We start from the raw sequence: 14,070 nt of genomic DNA on the forward strand, positions 1-14,070 counted from the left end.
AACTACTCTCGTGAAGATCAGGGTAAAGAGCATTCCAGGTAGAGGGAACAGATAATACAAAGGACTTAGGGTAAGAACGAACTGACTTTTAGAATAAACACCCTGGTTAGCTAAAGCCAGGGCATTAAAAGGACACAATGAAGAAAATGCCTCTAAGGGAGATAGAACTGAAGGGAGATCATAGCTGGTTGTGGAGCCAAAGGTAAATTATTCTTTAAGATGTACTAGATACTTACTGGCAGCTGCTAATAGCAAAATAAAAAAGGTCCTGTTGTTCACAACTGATGCACAAAAGTACTTAGGAATGTAGGGAGCAGACATCCCCTCCACATTTCACTTGGAGCCATGCGGTCTGTGTCAAGATGGCCTGTGTGAAGAGCCACCAGTTATAGTTCATGTGGGTTTCCATTATTCTTTGGGCCTTCACTTTGCCCAAGGCACACAGTTAATATAACCACAGGAATGTGAACACTTTTATTTGTTCTGAAATATGCTTTTAACCTTTACAGTGGGAAAGGCCCTTAATTTATCTATTCCTGATTATTTTCCAGCCTCATATTTTCTATTTCCTTTCTGTGCTCCCTGAAAAACAAGATGCCATGTCTAAAATCCTGTGTGCCTTTGTGCAGGGCAAAGCCATGTCCTCGTGCACAGTCATGGGGTATGGCCGAGGGTTATGTAACAAGAGCTGTTCCTAGTGCAGTTGGCTCCTGCAGGAGACCATGATGTGGCAACTACAAAGCTCATCGCAGGTAGGCTGAGCATGAACTTGCCAAGCAAGAGCCGTGGCTCGGGGCAGCCTCTTGGTCAGCTTTGTTCTGACTCAGAATTATTCCCTTGAAACGCTGGGTTTGGGTTCAAAAGACCCAAGAGTTCTGTTTCATAGAGGGGTGCTCCTGCCAGAGTCATGATGTACTAGAGATCCATACTTTTTTTCTCTCCCCGGTGGGTGGGTAGATATTGGAAACTGGATCTGTTCTGATAAAAGTGTTCCCATTCTTGTGGTTATGTTAACCGAATAGCTTGGTCACACCAAGGCTGTGTCTAGACAATGTAATAGAGCCTGCTATGGCACAATGATCTAGTTTTGTTTTTCATTTAATTATGTTCCTGGTTATTCTTGTGAGTATTGGCTATCTAGAAAACTTATTCACCCATATGCCATATTTTAGGATTGAAAGGAATTTTGGACCTCTAAACTTTTCAGACAAGGCAACTGAGGCCCAGAATGATTAGATCTTTGGCCCAGGGGAAGAAAATAGGTTGGTGTCAGCTGGCTTTAACAGTCTTGGCTCCCTGACTTCCAGAACAGTTCTATCCCCAGTCAGATTGCTTCTGGTTCGTAAAGGGGGGTAGCAAAGTGGTGACCCGATGACTTCTTTTAAGCTAATAGTCCATATTTAAAAATTGACAGATTACACATAGGAATCTGGACTTCTGGTTTCTCTTCAAAGAGTTGGATCCACACTTCTGAAAAACAGATGGTTGGCGTTCATAGTGGCTTCTGCTTCTATACAGGTTATGTGCTTTTCAAATTACCAGAGTCGCCACGCTTCCCTATTGCCTCCCAGATACTGAGGTTGGCTGTCAGCTGCCTCTTGTATTTATTTTTACTTTTGAAATTCCTCCATGTTGCACTATTATTTTTCTAATAGTAGAATTAAGACGAAAGTTAACTATTTCCTTTACCAATGTCTTTTTTTTTTTTTTTAAGATGGAGTCTCACTCTGTTGCCTAGGCTGGTGTGCGGTGGCGCGATCTCGGTTCACTGCAACCTCCACCTCCCGGGTTCAAGCGATTCTCCTGCCTCAGCCTCCCAAGTAGCTGGGATTATAGGCGCGTACCACCATGCCCGGCAAATTTTTGTATTTTTAGTAGGGACAGGGTTTCACCATGTTGGGCAGGCTGGTCTCAAACTCTTGACCTCAAGTGATCCACCCACTTCAGCCTTACAAATTGCTGGGATTATAGGTGTGAGCCACTGTGCCCAGCAAAGTGGGCTGTATTTCAAGAAGAAATGGATATTTTAAAAAGTAAAGTGTTGGCAGGGCATGGTGGCTCACACCTGTAATCCCAGCACTTTGGGAGGCCAAGGTGGGCGGATCACAAGGTCAGGACATTGAGACCATCCTGGCTAACACGGTGAAACCCCGTCTCTACTAAAAATACAAAAACATTAGCCAGGTGTGGTGATGGGCACCTGTAGTCCCAGCTACTCGGGAGGCTGAGGCAGGAGAATGGCATGAACCCGGGAGGCAGAGCTTGCAGTGAGCCGAGATCGCGCCACTGCACTCCAGCCTGGGCAACAGAGCGAAACTCTGTCTCAAAAAAAAAAAAAAAAAATTGTTTCAGGGCCAAAAGAATATAGCTTAAGATTATGGCCGGGTGCGGTGGCTCGTGCCTGTAATCCCAGCACTTTGGGAGGCTGAGGCAGGCAGATGGTCTGAGGTCAGGAGTTCAAGACCAGCCTGACCAATATGGAGAAACCCCGTCTCTACTAAAAATACAAAATTAGCCGGTTTTGGTGGCGCATGCCTGTAATCCCAGCTACTCGGGAAGGCTGAGGCAGGAGAATCACTTGAACCCAGGAGGCAGAGGTTGCAGTGAGCTGAGATCACGCCATTGTACTCCAGCCTGGGCAACAGAAAGAGACTCCGTCTCAAAAAAAAATTATATGTATTATATACACATATAATATATATATTGTGTGTATATATATTTTTATTTTAGAGAGACAGTCTGTCTCTGTCATCCAGGCTGGAGTGCAGTGGTGTGATCATGGCTCACTGCAGCCTCGACTTCCTGGGCTCAACCCATCTTCCAGTCCTTCCAGCTTAGCCCTCCTGAGTAGCTGGGTCCACAGACATGAGCCACCATGCCTGGCCATTTTTTCTTTCTTTTTTTTTTTTTTTTGTAGAAACGGTTTCTCACAGTGTTGCCCAGGCTGGTCTTGAACTCCTAGGCTCAAGTGATCCTCCCACTTTGGCCTCCCAAAGTGTTGGGGTTACAGACGTGAGCCACTCTACCTGACTTCATGATACTATGAAACAAATCTATTTGGTACCTGTAGTCACTGGAAGTTGCAACTCTTATGCTAAGTTCTAACACCATAATCAGAAGAACTTTGGATATTTCACTGTGAGGTTGTTGCATGCCTTTGACAAGGTGGGATTTTTTTTTTTTTTTTAATTTTTAGAGATGGGTTCTTGTTATATTGCCCAGACTGGAGTGCAGAGTGCAGGCTATTCATAGGCATGATCAAAGTGTACTACAGCCTCAAAATTGTGGGCTCAAGCCATCCTTCTGCCTCAGCCTCCTTCATGGCTGGGACTACAGGTGCCCTGCTACCTTTGACAAGTTTTGAAAGATTTTCATAGCATTGAGGGGAGAAGAAAAGTGAAACAAAGAGAAGAAATGGGACCCTTCTTTATCCTCCCTCCCCTCGACAGAACTATTAAAACCCGAGATCAGTTTGTTTAGACACTGAGTCATATTGTCCAAAAGATTGCACATTAAGAATCTCTGTCTTAACTTTAGGCAGAATTATCTTGAACTGTTCTAGTAGGATGGTAATCATGACAGCACAGCTACTGGGGAAATTAGAACTGAGGTTTCCTCTCTTCCGTTTGCTAAAATAACAGCAAAACTGCTTGAAGAAAATGCACTATATTATTCTAAGAAGTAAATTACAAATAAGCAACACCCAAAATGTCCCTCACTCATGGTTCCTTGAGTAAAAGGTGCTGTGCTTTGTCTACCCAATATTGTGAGTAGTATCATTTACAGGCTCATTTCTACTAGTAAGTTGTTTTTTTTTTTTTTTTTTTTTCAGATCTCTGCTTCTAGCCGTCCTTCCACTCTATCAACTAATATTTCTTTTGCAAAGCTAGGAGGCTTGGTAAGGTTAAAAATAATTCAACTATATTGTGTTGAACATAATTGAAATGTCATAAACCATCCAGAGAGCAGGAGAACCAGTTCTCTCTTGTTTCTATTGGTGTAGTCTGTTTACATTTCTGGTCCCGTCCCTGAAGCTTGGACTGAGAGACCTGGTGAGGAATGTTTCCTCTGTAGTTTCGACAGGCACAGCTATTTGTCACTGCCTCAGAAGCTGCGTGGCTGCAGGTGAGGAAGGCTGCCCTTATGGGAGGGATAATTACGGTCAGTGACCTGTCTGAGCTTGGCCTCACTCTGCACCCAAGCTCGTGACTGGCTCAGAAAGTCTTCTGCTTCTGTGTTCACATCAATGATTTCCTTCCTTGCTTTCTAGAAGAGAATCGGCCTCTGGTACTGGTGAAGAGACCAGAGATTTTCAGTTAGGCATTTTACCTGGCTGAGTGCAGGGCTTGGAGGTGGAGTCGCTTGTGGAAGGATTAACTAGAGGGAGGAGTCACTGTCATTAGGATACCATACACATGGCAAAACCAAATATAACCACCCACCTCCTCTGACTCACCTACTTAAAGCATGAATAACCTGGAGGGGGTGGTGGCAAGCAGGTACAGAGATGCTCCTTGACTTTCAGTGGGTTTGTATCTCAATAAACCCATTGTAAGTAGAAAATATTGTAAGTCGAAAATGCATTTAATCCACCTAACCTACAGAACTTCATAGCTTAGCCTAGCCTACCTTAAACGTGCTCAGAACACTACAGTAGCTTACAGTTGGGCAAAATCATCTAACACAAAGCCTATTATATAATAATGTCGAATATTATGTAATTGAATACTGTACAGAAAGTAAAAAAACAGAATGGTTGTATGGGTACTCAAAGTATGGTTTCTACTGAATGTGTATTGCTTTCACACCATCATAAAATTGAAAAATTGTAAGCTGAACCATCATAGGTCCGGGACCATCTGTATTTGAATGAGTGAGGTGGGGGCCTGAATCCACCCTCCTCCTCCCCTCACCACCCCATCCTCAAGATACACATAGACCAGTGAAGTCTGTCTTGGCCTTGTGAAACCCTTACCATCTGAATGGCCTAATGAAGTAGAACTTGTGACTGATAGGAAGACTTTGGAGAGGTTTGGAATGTTCTTTGACTTACCAGGAATCTAGTAGACCCAGGATTATCCAAATGTCACCAAACAGTGAGTTCAGTGCCCAGAGGGGAGGCCCATTATTAACCCTTCCTTGAGGTAGACACACCCAGTGTAGATGAGGGTGATGCTGGGTAGTCCCTGCCCATGGCTTAGTCTGACCCTACTCAGGAAGGGGATATAATAGGAATAGCATTATGAGAGATTCTTTCTGTTCTGTACCCCTTATGTGTTATAAGATAATGGAGGAAAATCTCAGTTGCCAAACCTGTGTCAGCCACATTAAAGCAACAGTTACTATATCAGTCATGGTAAATGAATGGTGGTCCAGATATAAACATTGTTTTACCCCTTGATATTTTTATATGAAGCATTTGGCTTGAATCTTATGTTTGAAACATCAAACATAGTGTATTGTCATATTGAATATGAATACTACCAGTGTTTTAATAATAACTGACATTATATTTGTGGCACCACAGGTGTATCATTTTAAATTCTCTATATATAGCATTTAAAGTGTATAGTGACTCAAGTAATTACTGTTGCTTCATGTGGTGAATATGGGATGTGCCAGTTTAGCAGATGTGGTTACTCAACTCACATAAAAAGGTCACCTTAATCTGTCAGAAATCGTGGAAGTCACATCTCAAGTAGGATTGAAACATGCATAATATGGTCCATGAAGAGGGCACTCTTTTCTTCCCCGCTCCCCTCTCCTCACACCACCTCCTGCTTCTTTTCACAAGCTCTACATTGTTCTGCATAGCAACGTTCCATCCACAAAAAGCTCCAGTGTGTAGGGGGTCTGAATCCTGTCTGATCCCTTCCCTAGCCCCATAGCTCAGACATGAGATGTGGTCCAGGGAGCAGCCTAGACAAGTGGCAATGGGACATGTAAAGATTCCCCTTTCTTTTCTTTCTTTAAGTGTTTTTTGGAGACAGGGTCTCACTTTGTTGCCTGGGCTGGAGTGCGGTGGTGCAGTCACGGCTCACAGTAGCCTGGACCTCCCGGGCTTGAGCCATCCTCCCACCTCAGCTTCCCAAGCAGTTGGGACTATAAGTGCGTGCCACCACACCCAGCTAATTTTTGTATTTTTTGTAGAGATAGGATTGTACCGTGTTGCTCAGGCTGGTCTCAAACCCCTGGCCTCATGAGATCCTCCCACCTCGGCCTCCGAAAGTGCCGGGATTACAGGCATGAGCCACTGTGCCCGGCCAAAGATTCCCCTGTCTTTTTGGCACTCTTCAGCTGTGCCCTCCCAGGGAAGACATTAGCTCACTCTGCAGCCACTTGTGCCATTCTCGTGCCCTCCTTGCACAAGGCCTTGTCGTAACTGCTTCACTCTCCTGGTCTGCCAGTGCAGATATCAGTGATCCAAGAAGATACAGGAAGAGGCTTGTGTGGGAGTCGCCTGGAGCCCTCCATGGTATGTTGGCTCTACAAGAGCTGGGCATGTGGTGCCAGGGCGTGGGAGCAGCAAGGCCACCCCGCTCAGGCCTCTGCCCTGGAGGAAGGGTGGTGTAACTGCCCCTGGACGACAGCCTGGATGTGGCGAGGGGAGACGGTCCACACCCTGCTCTCAAGCATGGAGGTCGAATGTTTCTAGGTCAGCAGCTCAGGACAGCAGGCAGGTCAGGCCTGGTGGAGGAAGTGCATGTGAGGAGTCAATGGGAAGTGAGTAAGAGATGGTGGTGGTAAACTAGGAGGTGCTCCTACAAACAGAATTGGATTTTCCCTTTTAAAACAAGGATGGCCGTAGCTGAGCCCTCCTCGTGTGTGTGTGTGTGTGTGTGTGTGTGTGTGTGTGTGTGTGTGTGTCCGTGTCCTCTTCTGTTCTCCACCCCTACTGAAGAAAGGAGATAGCTCTGGCTTCCAAAAGTAGCCTTGCAGCTGTAGGAGGACTGACTCTGCCTAGCCTTTACATTTCCCATGTAAAATTTAACAGTGCTTTCACAGAGCTTCTCTAAAGATCAAAGGGTACCCAACTGAATGGGAATCTGTGGTCTGGGGATTTTTTTTTTTTTTTTTTTTTTTGTCTGTAGCTTCCCTTCCTCCCTCCCCTGCAACACTAAATAGACGAAATATTGGGCCAAAGGGCCAAGGAATCCTGTTAAGGGAGGAATCTCGCGGTCTCATTTCCAGCCAGGCACTTTTCTGTTCTTGTAACTTTCCAGTCGTAATTTGGGGATTACTGTTGATAACTCTGACACCTGGTGGTCATTTCAAAAACTGCACTCTGGAAGAATTAAACGTTCACTTTTATCATTTTTAGTTGTTTTTCCACCTCCAATGTCAGTGTCAATAATATGCATTTTATAAATTAGTGATTATTGTTAGTTGAATGATCTATAAGTAAAATCCTTGCACATGCATTCAACAGAATACACTAGGATAGAAAATTTCTGAAAGGTATACCAGAAGCTATACATGGTGGTCCCTAGGGAGTGCAGCTAGGTGTGGGGAGGAAGCAGACTTATTTTACTTTATGCCAGTTAGTGCCCTCTGAAATGGTCTTAAACAGAAATAGTGTATTACTGTAATAATTATAGTGAAGTACTGCACTTGGGCAGGATATTCCCTTCCAGGGCTCCTGCCCTCTCCTGGTTTTGCGTCCAGGGACGTCCTCTGTGCTTTTGAATGTATTAAGGAGTGACGTATGGCTGGATTCACTCTGATCTCATTCACTGACAGTGGTGGGAGAGCCCAGAGCTGAGTAGAAACTGGTTCTGGGGCATCGTGTGGCTAGGGTGCCAAAGCCGAGAAAGGTCCCGTAGTCCCTGTGTGGTCAGCAGGGAAGGCAGCAGTGCTCTGTCAGTATTGATTCTTCAGGGGCAGGCTGCCCACTTACCAAAGTTATGCTTAGCGGAGGGCCTCTGGCTCACTCCCAGTCCCTCATCCTACCAGGTGTGAGGCTGCCAGGAGCCGATCGCACAAGGCTTGGCAAGGCAGATGCTCCCCAGCTCCTGACATCAGAGAGAAGGGCTGGGATTGTGGCCTGCGGTTGGTGGGCAGGAGAGCCTGGTCTGATGACAGCAACCACCCTTTGACTACCTTCTCTGTGGCTGTTACTGTCTGATTCCAACCTTCCACTGTTGAACAGACCTCCTACCACTTTCCTACTACTCCCCCTAATGATAACATACTGAACTCACTTTCATGAATTTGTTGAGACCTTACCACTTTTCAAGTGTGTGTTCAGGAACAGCAAACTTTTGTCTTGCTTGGATCCACCCACGTACCCAACTCACCATGGGTATCAGACACACTGGGTAGCTGAGTGCTCAGAGGAAGATGCGAGGTATTCAGGGAAAGTGTCAGTGGGGTCTCCCAGTGCCTGTTTGGTCCACAGTTAGGAGAGGCCCTGCTTGCACTTCTAATACAGTCCCGGAAAGACGGGGTCAGAACTTAGGAGGGGAGCGCTTTGCAGCAACTTTTCAAGAAAAGGGGAAAATTTAAGCACCATACTGTTATGTGGTCCTTGTACCCAGAGGCCCTGTTCAGCTCCAGTGATCAGCTCTCTTAGGGCACACCCTCCAAGGTGCCTAAATGCCATCCCAGGATTGGTTCCAGTGTCTTATCTGTTTGACTCCAAATGGCCAAACACCTGACTTCCTCTCTGGTAGCCTGGCTTTTATCTTCTAGGACATCCAGGGCCCCTCTCTTTGCCTTCCCCTCTTTCTTCCTCCTACTGCTTAGATCAAGTCTTCAGCAGACATCATGTGACCTTGAGGATGGATGTCACATGCTGGAGGAAACAGAAGGCCGAAACCCTGATGACTTCACAGAGCTGCCAAAACAGTTCCTGACTGTTTACTCCGGGTCTTTAACAAAGTGATGAAAAGAAATCCTTGCAGTATGAAAACAACTTTTCTATTCCATGGAGCCAAACCTCATTATAACAGATAACGTGACCCTCAGCGATATCCAAGTATTTTCCTGTTCTCATCTATACTATGGCAAAGGGGCAAATACCTCTCAGTAAAGAAAGAAATAACAACTTGTATCTTGGGCGAGGCATTTCTTCTGGTAGAACTTTGTACACAGAATAAAATAGATCTGTTTGTGCTTATCTTTCTCCTTAGAATTATTGAATTTGAAGTCTTTCCCAGGGTGGGGGTGGAGTGAAGCTGGGGTTTCATAAGCACATAATAGTGTCTCTTAGCTTCCGTTTAAATATGGGGGTAGCGATGTGGAGGACCCAGAAGTATCAGAGAGAGACAGGCTGCTCTGATTGCCTTTGTAAAATGCACATTTGAGCTTGTGCAAAGCCCTGGGCCTGAGCTCAGAAAAAGCAAGGACAGGATTGAGGCTCTTGGTTCAGTTCCCCTGCACACCCTGGGCGGGGAGGGGTTGTTAGAGTCATGGAACCCCTATTTTTTTTTTTTTTTTGACCGGGTCTCGCTTGGTCACCCAGCCGGAGTGCAGAGGTATGTACACAGCTCACTGCAGCCTCAACTTCCTGGGCTCAAGCGATCTTCCTGCCTCAGTCCCCGGAGTTGCTGGAGCTACAGCCCCATGCCACTACACCTGGCTAACTTTTGTACTTTTTGTAGAGACAGGGTTTTGTCATATCGCCCAGGCTGCTCTCGAACTCCTGAGCTTAAGACCAGGTTGCTCAAGTGATCCACCCACATCGGCCTCCCAGGGTGCTAGGATTACAGGCATGATCCACCCCTCCTGGTTTATCTTTCTTAAGCTTGGAGTCATCTTTTTAAAACAGCCACAATGAGGTATAATTGATATACAATACACTGCTTATATTTAAAGTGGATAATTTGATAAGTTTTGCCATATGTTTACATCTGTGAAACTGTCACCACAATCAACAGGGGGATCATATCCATCACCCACAAAAGTTTTCTCAGGCCTCTTCCCCCTGAGAAAACCCTCCCTCTGGCAGCCACTGAACTGCTTTCTGTCCCTGCAGATTCGTTTGCATTTTCTTAAGTTTTATATAAATGGAATCATAGAGTACGTGCTCTTCTTTTGTCTGTCTTCTTTCACGCAGCATAATTATTTTTTAGATTCTTGTGTCTTGTGTGTGTCAATTATTTTCTTTTTATTGATGAATAACATTCCATTGTATGGATATACCACATCTGTACAGTTTGTTTAATCCATTCACCTGTTGATGGACATTTGGATCACTTCCAATATTTGGCTGTTAAAATAAAGCTACTCCGAACATTTGTGTATGTGCCTTTGTGTTATTCTTGGGTATATATCCAGCAGTAGAATACTAGATCATGTGGTAGGTTTTTTGGGTTTTTTTTTTTTAGATATGTGGTCTCATTTGGTCACCCAGGCAGGAGTGCAATTGCGTGACTATGGCTCACTATGGCCTTAAACTCCTGGGCACAAACAATCCTCCCACCTCAGCCTCCTGAGTAGCTGTGAGTAGCCGGGATTACAGGCGAGAGCCACTGCATCCAGCCAGTTGTTTTTATTACGACTTTACCCTAAATTCATTGTATATTTTATTTAAATTTAATTTTTTCTTTTTTTTTTTTTTGAGATGGAGTCTCACTCTGTCACCCAGGCTGGAGTGCAGTGGGGCGAGCTCAGCTCACTGCAACCTCCACCTCCTGGGTTCAAGAAATTCTTGTGCGTTGGCTTCCCGAGTAGCTGGGACTACAGGCGCCCGCCACCACACCCAGCTAATTTTTGTATTTTTAGTAGAGACGGGGTTTTTCCATGTTGGCCAAGCTGGTCTCGAACACGTGACGTCAAGTGACCCACCCACCTTTGCCTCCCAAAGTGCTTGGATTACAGGCATGAGCCACTGTGCCCGGCCTCCATTGTATATTTTAAACAAAGGATGTTTAATACAGACTTATTTTTGATTCATTATACATTTTAAACAATATGAGTTTATAGCCAGTATGGCTTTTACTCCCCTTTCTTTAAGGGGAGATAAGCACACCAGTATTCTATAGAATAGTATCAGCACACAAGGCACACTTGCTTCCCTTTGCTTACCTCTGATTTAAGATCATAACTAAAAGGAATTTATTGAATCTATGGACATATGTATTTACTTCTGAGTACATCTCTCTTCCTCACATGCGTATACCTTACATAAATGATTTCTTTTTTTCAGTTACCATAGTGATTTAAACAGTTTTAAAACATCTTTATTAAGATTTTAACATACTACAAAATTCACCCATTTAAAATGTACACAATTCATTGGTTTTTAGTAGATTAACAAAGTTGTGCAACCAACACCACAATCTAAGTTTAGAATACTTCACCCCAAAAGAAAACCCATATCAATTAGTCATTTCCCATTCTCTCCTCCATATGCCTCAGTTGTAGGCCACTAATCATGTACTTTCTTTTTCTATATATTTACTTATTCTGGACATATATAAATGGAGTCATACAGTATATAGTTTTTTGTGACTGGCTTCTTTCACTTAGCACGGTGTTTTCAATGTTCATCCACGTTGTAGCATTTATCAGTACTTCTTTCCTTTTTTTAAAAAAAAAGACTTTACTTTTTAGAGCTGTTGTAGGTTCACAGCAAAATTGAGCTGAAAGTACAGGGTGTTCTCATATACACCCTGCCCTGCTCCATGTAAACCCTCCCCCGTTATCACCATCCGCACCGTTGGTGTATTTGTTACCATCAATGAACCTACATTGACATCACTATCACTCAGTCCATAGTTTACAGTAGGGTTGGTTCACTCTTACCCTAATGTAGGGTTCATATGGTGTTGTACATTCTATGGGTTTGGACAAACCTTTAATGATGACATGTATCCACCATCATAGTGTTGTACAGAGTAGTTTCACTGCCCTAAAAATCCTGTTATGTTTAAATTTTTTTTGTTTTTTGAAACAGTCTTGCCCCGTCACCCAGGTTGGAGTGCAGTGGCCCCATCTTGGGTCACCGCAACCTCTGCCTCCCATGCTCAAGCGACTCTCCTGTCTCAGCCTCCTGAGTAGCTGGGATTACAGGCACCCACCACCACGCCTGGCTAATTTTTGTATTTTTAGTAGAGATGGGGTTTTGCCATGTTGGCCAGGCTGGTCTCGAAATCCTGGCCTCAAGCAATCTGCCCGCCTTGGCCTCCCAAAATGCTGGGATTACAGGTGTGAACCACTGGGTCTGGACCCAATTTTTTTTTTTTTTTTTTGAGATAGGGTCTCATTCTGTCACCTGGCTGAAGGGTGGTGGTGTGATCACGGCTCACCAGAGCCTCGACCGCCCAGGCTCAGGTGATCCTCCCACCTCAGCCTCCCGAGTAGCTGGGTCTGCAGGCACGCACCACCACACCTGGCTAATTTTTTGTATTTTTATTGTAGACATGGGCTGGTCTCAAAACACCTAGGCTCAAGTGATATTCCTGCCTTGGTTTCCCAAAATATGTTTAACTTTTTTTTTTTTTTTTTTTTTTTGAGACAGTCTTGCTCTGTCACCAGGCTGGAGTGCAGTGGCGCAATCTCGGCTCACTGCAACCTGCACCTCCTGGGTTCAAGCAATTCTGCCTCAGCCTCCCGAGTAGCTGGGACTACAGGCATGTGCCACCACACCCAGCTAATTTTTGTATTTTTAGTAGAGATGGGGTTTCATCATGTTGGCCAGGATGGTCTCGATCTCTTGACCTCGTGATCCACCGGCCTCGGCCTCCCAAAGTGTTGGGATTACAGGCGTGAGGCACTGTGCCTGGCCTGTTTAACTTTTTAAGAAGCTACCAAAATGTTTTACGAAGTGCTTGTACCGTTTTCCATTCTCAATGATGTGTGAGAGTCCGGTTTCTTCATATCCTTGCTGACTCTTGGGATGGTCAGTCTTTTGTTAAAATGTTTTGTTAAAAATCCTTTGGCCATTTAAAAAATTGTGTTGTTTTCTCGTTATTAATTTTTAGAGTTATTAGCATGAATACAAGTCTTTTTTTTTTTTTTGGGGTGGAGCTTCACTCTTGTTGCCCAGGCTGGAGTGCAATGGCACGGTCTCTGCTCACAGCAACCTCTGCCTCCCAGGTTCAAGCGATGCTTTTGCCTCAGCCTCCCGAGTAGCTGGGGTTAGGCATGTGCCACCATGCCCGGCTAATTTTGTATTTTTTAATAGAAACGAGGTTTCTCCATGTTGGTTAGGCTGGTCTCGAACTCCCAACCTCAGATGATCCGCCTGCCTCAGCCTCCCAAAGTGCTGGGATTATAGGTGTGAGCCACCGTGCCCGGCCTGATACAAGTCTTTTATCAGATATGTGCTTCGTGATGATTTTTCTCCCAGCTTATGAATTGTCCTCATTCTTTTTTTTTTTTTTTTTTTTTTGAGAGGGAGTCTCGCTCTGTCGCCCAGGCTGGAGTGCAGTGGCACGATCTCGGTTTACTGCAACTTCTGCCTCCTGGGTTCAAGCCATTCTCCTGCCTCAGCCTCCCGAGTAGCTGGGACTACAGGCACGTGCCACCACACCTGGCTAATTTTTGTGTTTTTAGTAGAGACGGGGTTTCACCGTATTGGCCAGGCTTGTCTCGAACTCCCGATCTTGTGATCCGCCCACCTCAGCCTCCCAAAGTGCTGGGATTACAGGTGTGAGCCACCGTGCCCGACCTGGATTGTCTTCATTCTTTTTGGAGTATCTTTTGAATAGCTTAACCTTTAAATTTTGATGGAGTTCACTTTATATTTATTTTTTATGGGTTATGCTCTTGGTGTCATGTCTAAGCAATCTTTGCCCCAAGGCCACAAAATTTTTCTCCAGTGTTTTCTTCTAGAAGTTTTATAGTTTTAGGTTATTCATTTAGGTCAATGCTCTATTTTGAATTGATTTTTTTTTTTGAGATGGGGTCTCTATATGTTGCCCAGGCTGTTCTTAGATTCCTAGGCTCAAGGGAGCCTCCTGCCTCAGCCTCCCAGGTAGCTGGGACTACAGGCATGTGCTACTGCACCCAGCTAGTTAGTTTAATTTTTGAATAGGTAATACTTTTCCGTGCCTGGCTTTAAGCTAATTTTTATGTATGGTGTGAGTTATGGATCAAAGTTCATTTCTTTCTTTTTTGCATGTG

The 14,070-nt window shown here is 44.6% G+C and overlaps 1 protein-coding gene across 23 annotated transcripts in view; it reads left to right on the forward strand.

Annotated features, from left to right (window-relative positions):
- Positions 1 to 14,070, forward strand: part of LOC129528932 (cyclin-J-like protein) — a 164,971-nt gene that overhangs the window by 15,714 nt on the left and 135,187 nt on the right. For 5 of the 23 annotated variants that reach the window (XR_010134589.1, XR_008674219.2, XR_008674220.1 and 2 more), the window contains 3 exons: positions 1,415 to 1,518; positions 3,833 to 3,898; positions 8,746 to 10,238. The exons of 1 other annotated variant lie outside the window; for it this stretch is intronic. Coding sequence is in view for 5 of the 22 variants with exons in the window: in XM_055372160.2 (XP_055228135.1) it covers positions 3,833 to 3,898; positions 4,004 to 4,125; positions 8,746 to 8,884 (327 nt within the window). In the remaining 17 variants the exon portion in view is untranslated. Of the gene's footprint in view, positions 1 to 629; positions 753 to 1,414; positions 1,519 to 3,832; positions 3,899 to 4,003; positions 4,126 to 4,270; positions 6,476 to 8,672; positions 10,239 to 14,070 lie in introns of those variants that run through there. 17 more of the 23 variants (XM_055372160.2, XM_063708362.1, XM_063708361.1 and 14 more) reach the window with 9 other exon arrangements.

The sequence above is a fragment of the Gorilla gorilla genome, chromosome 1 (genome assembly GCF_029281585.2).
Source record: "Gorilla gorilla gorilla isolate KB3781 chromosome 1, NHGRI_mGorGor1-v2.1_pri, whole genome shotgun sequence".
NCBI classification, from domain to species: domain Eukaryota; kingdom Metazoa; phylum Chordata; class Mammalia; order Primates; family Hominidae; genus Gorilla; species Gorilla gorilla.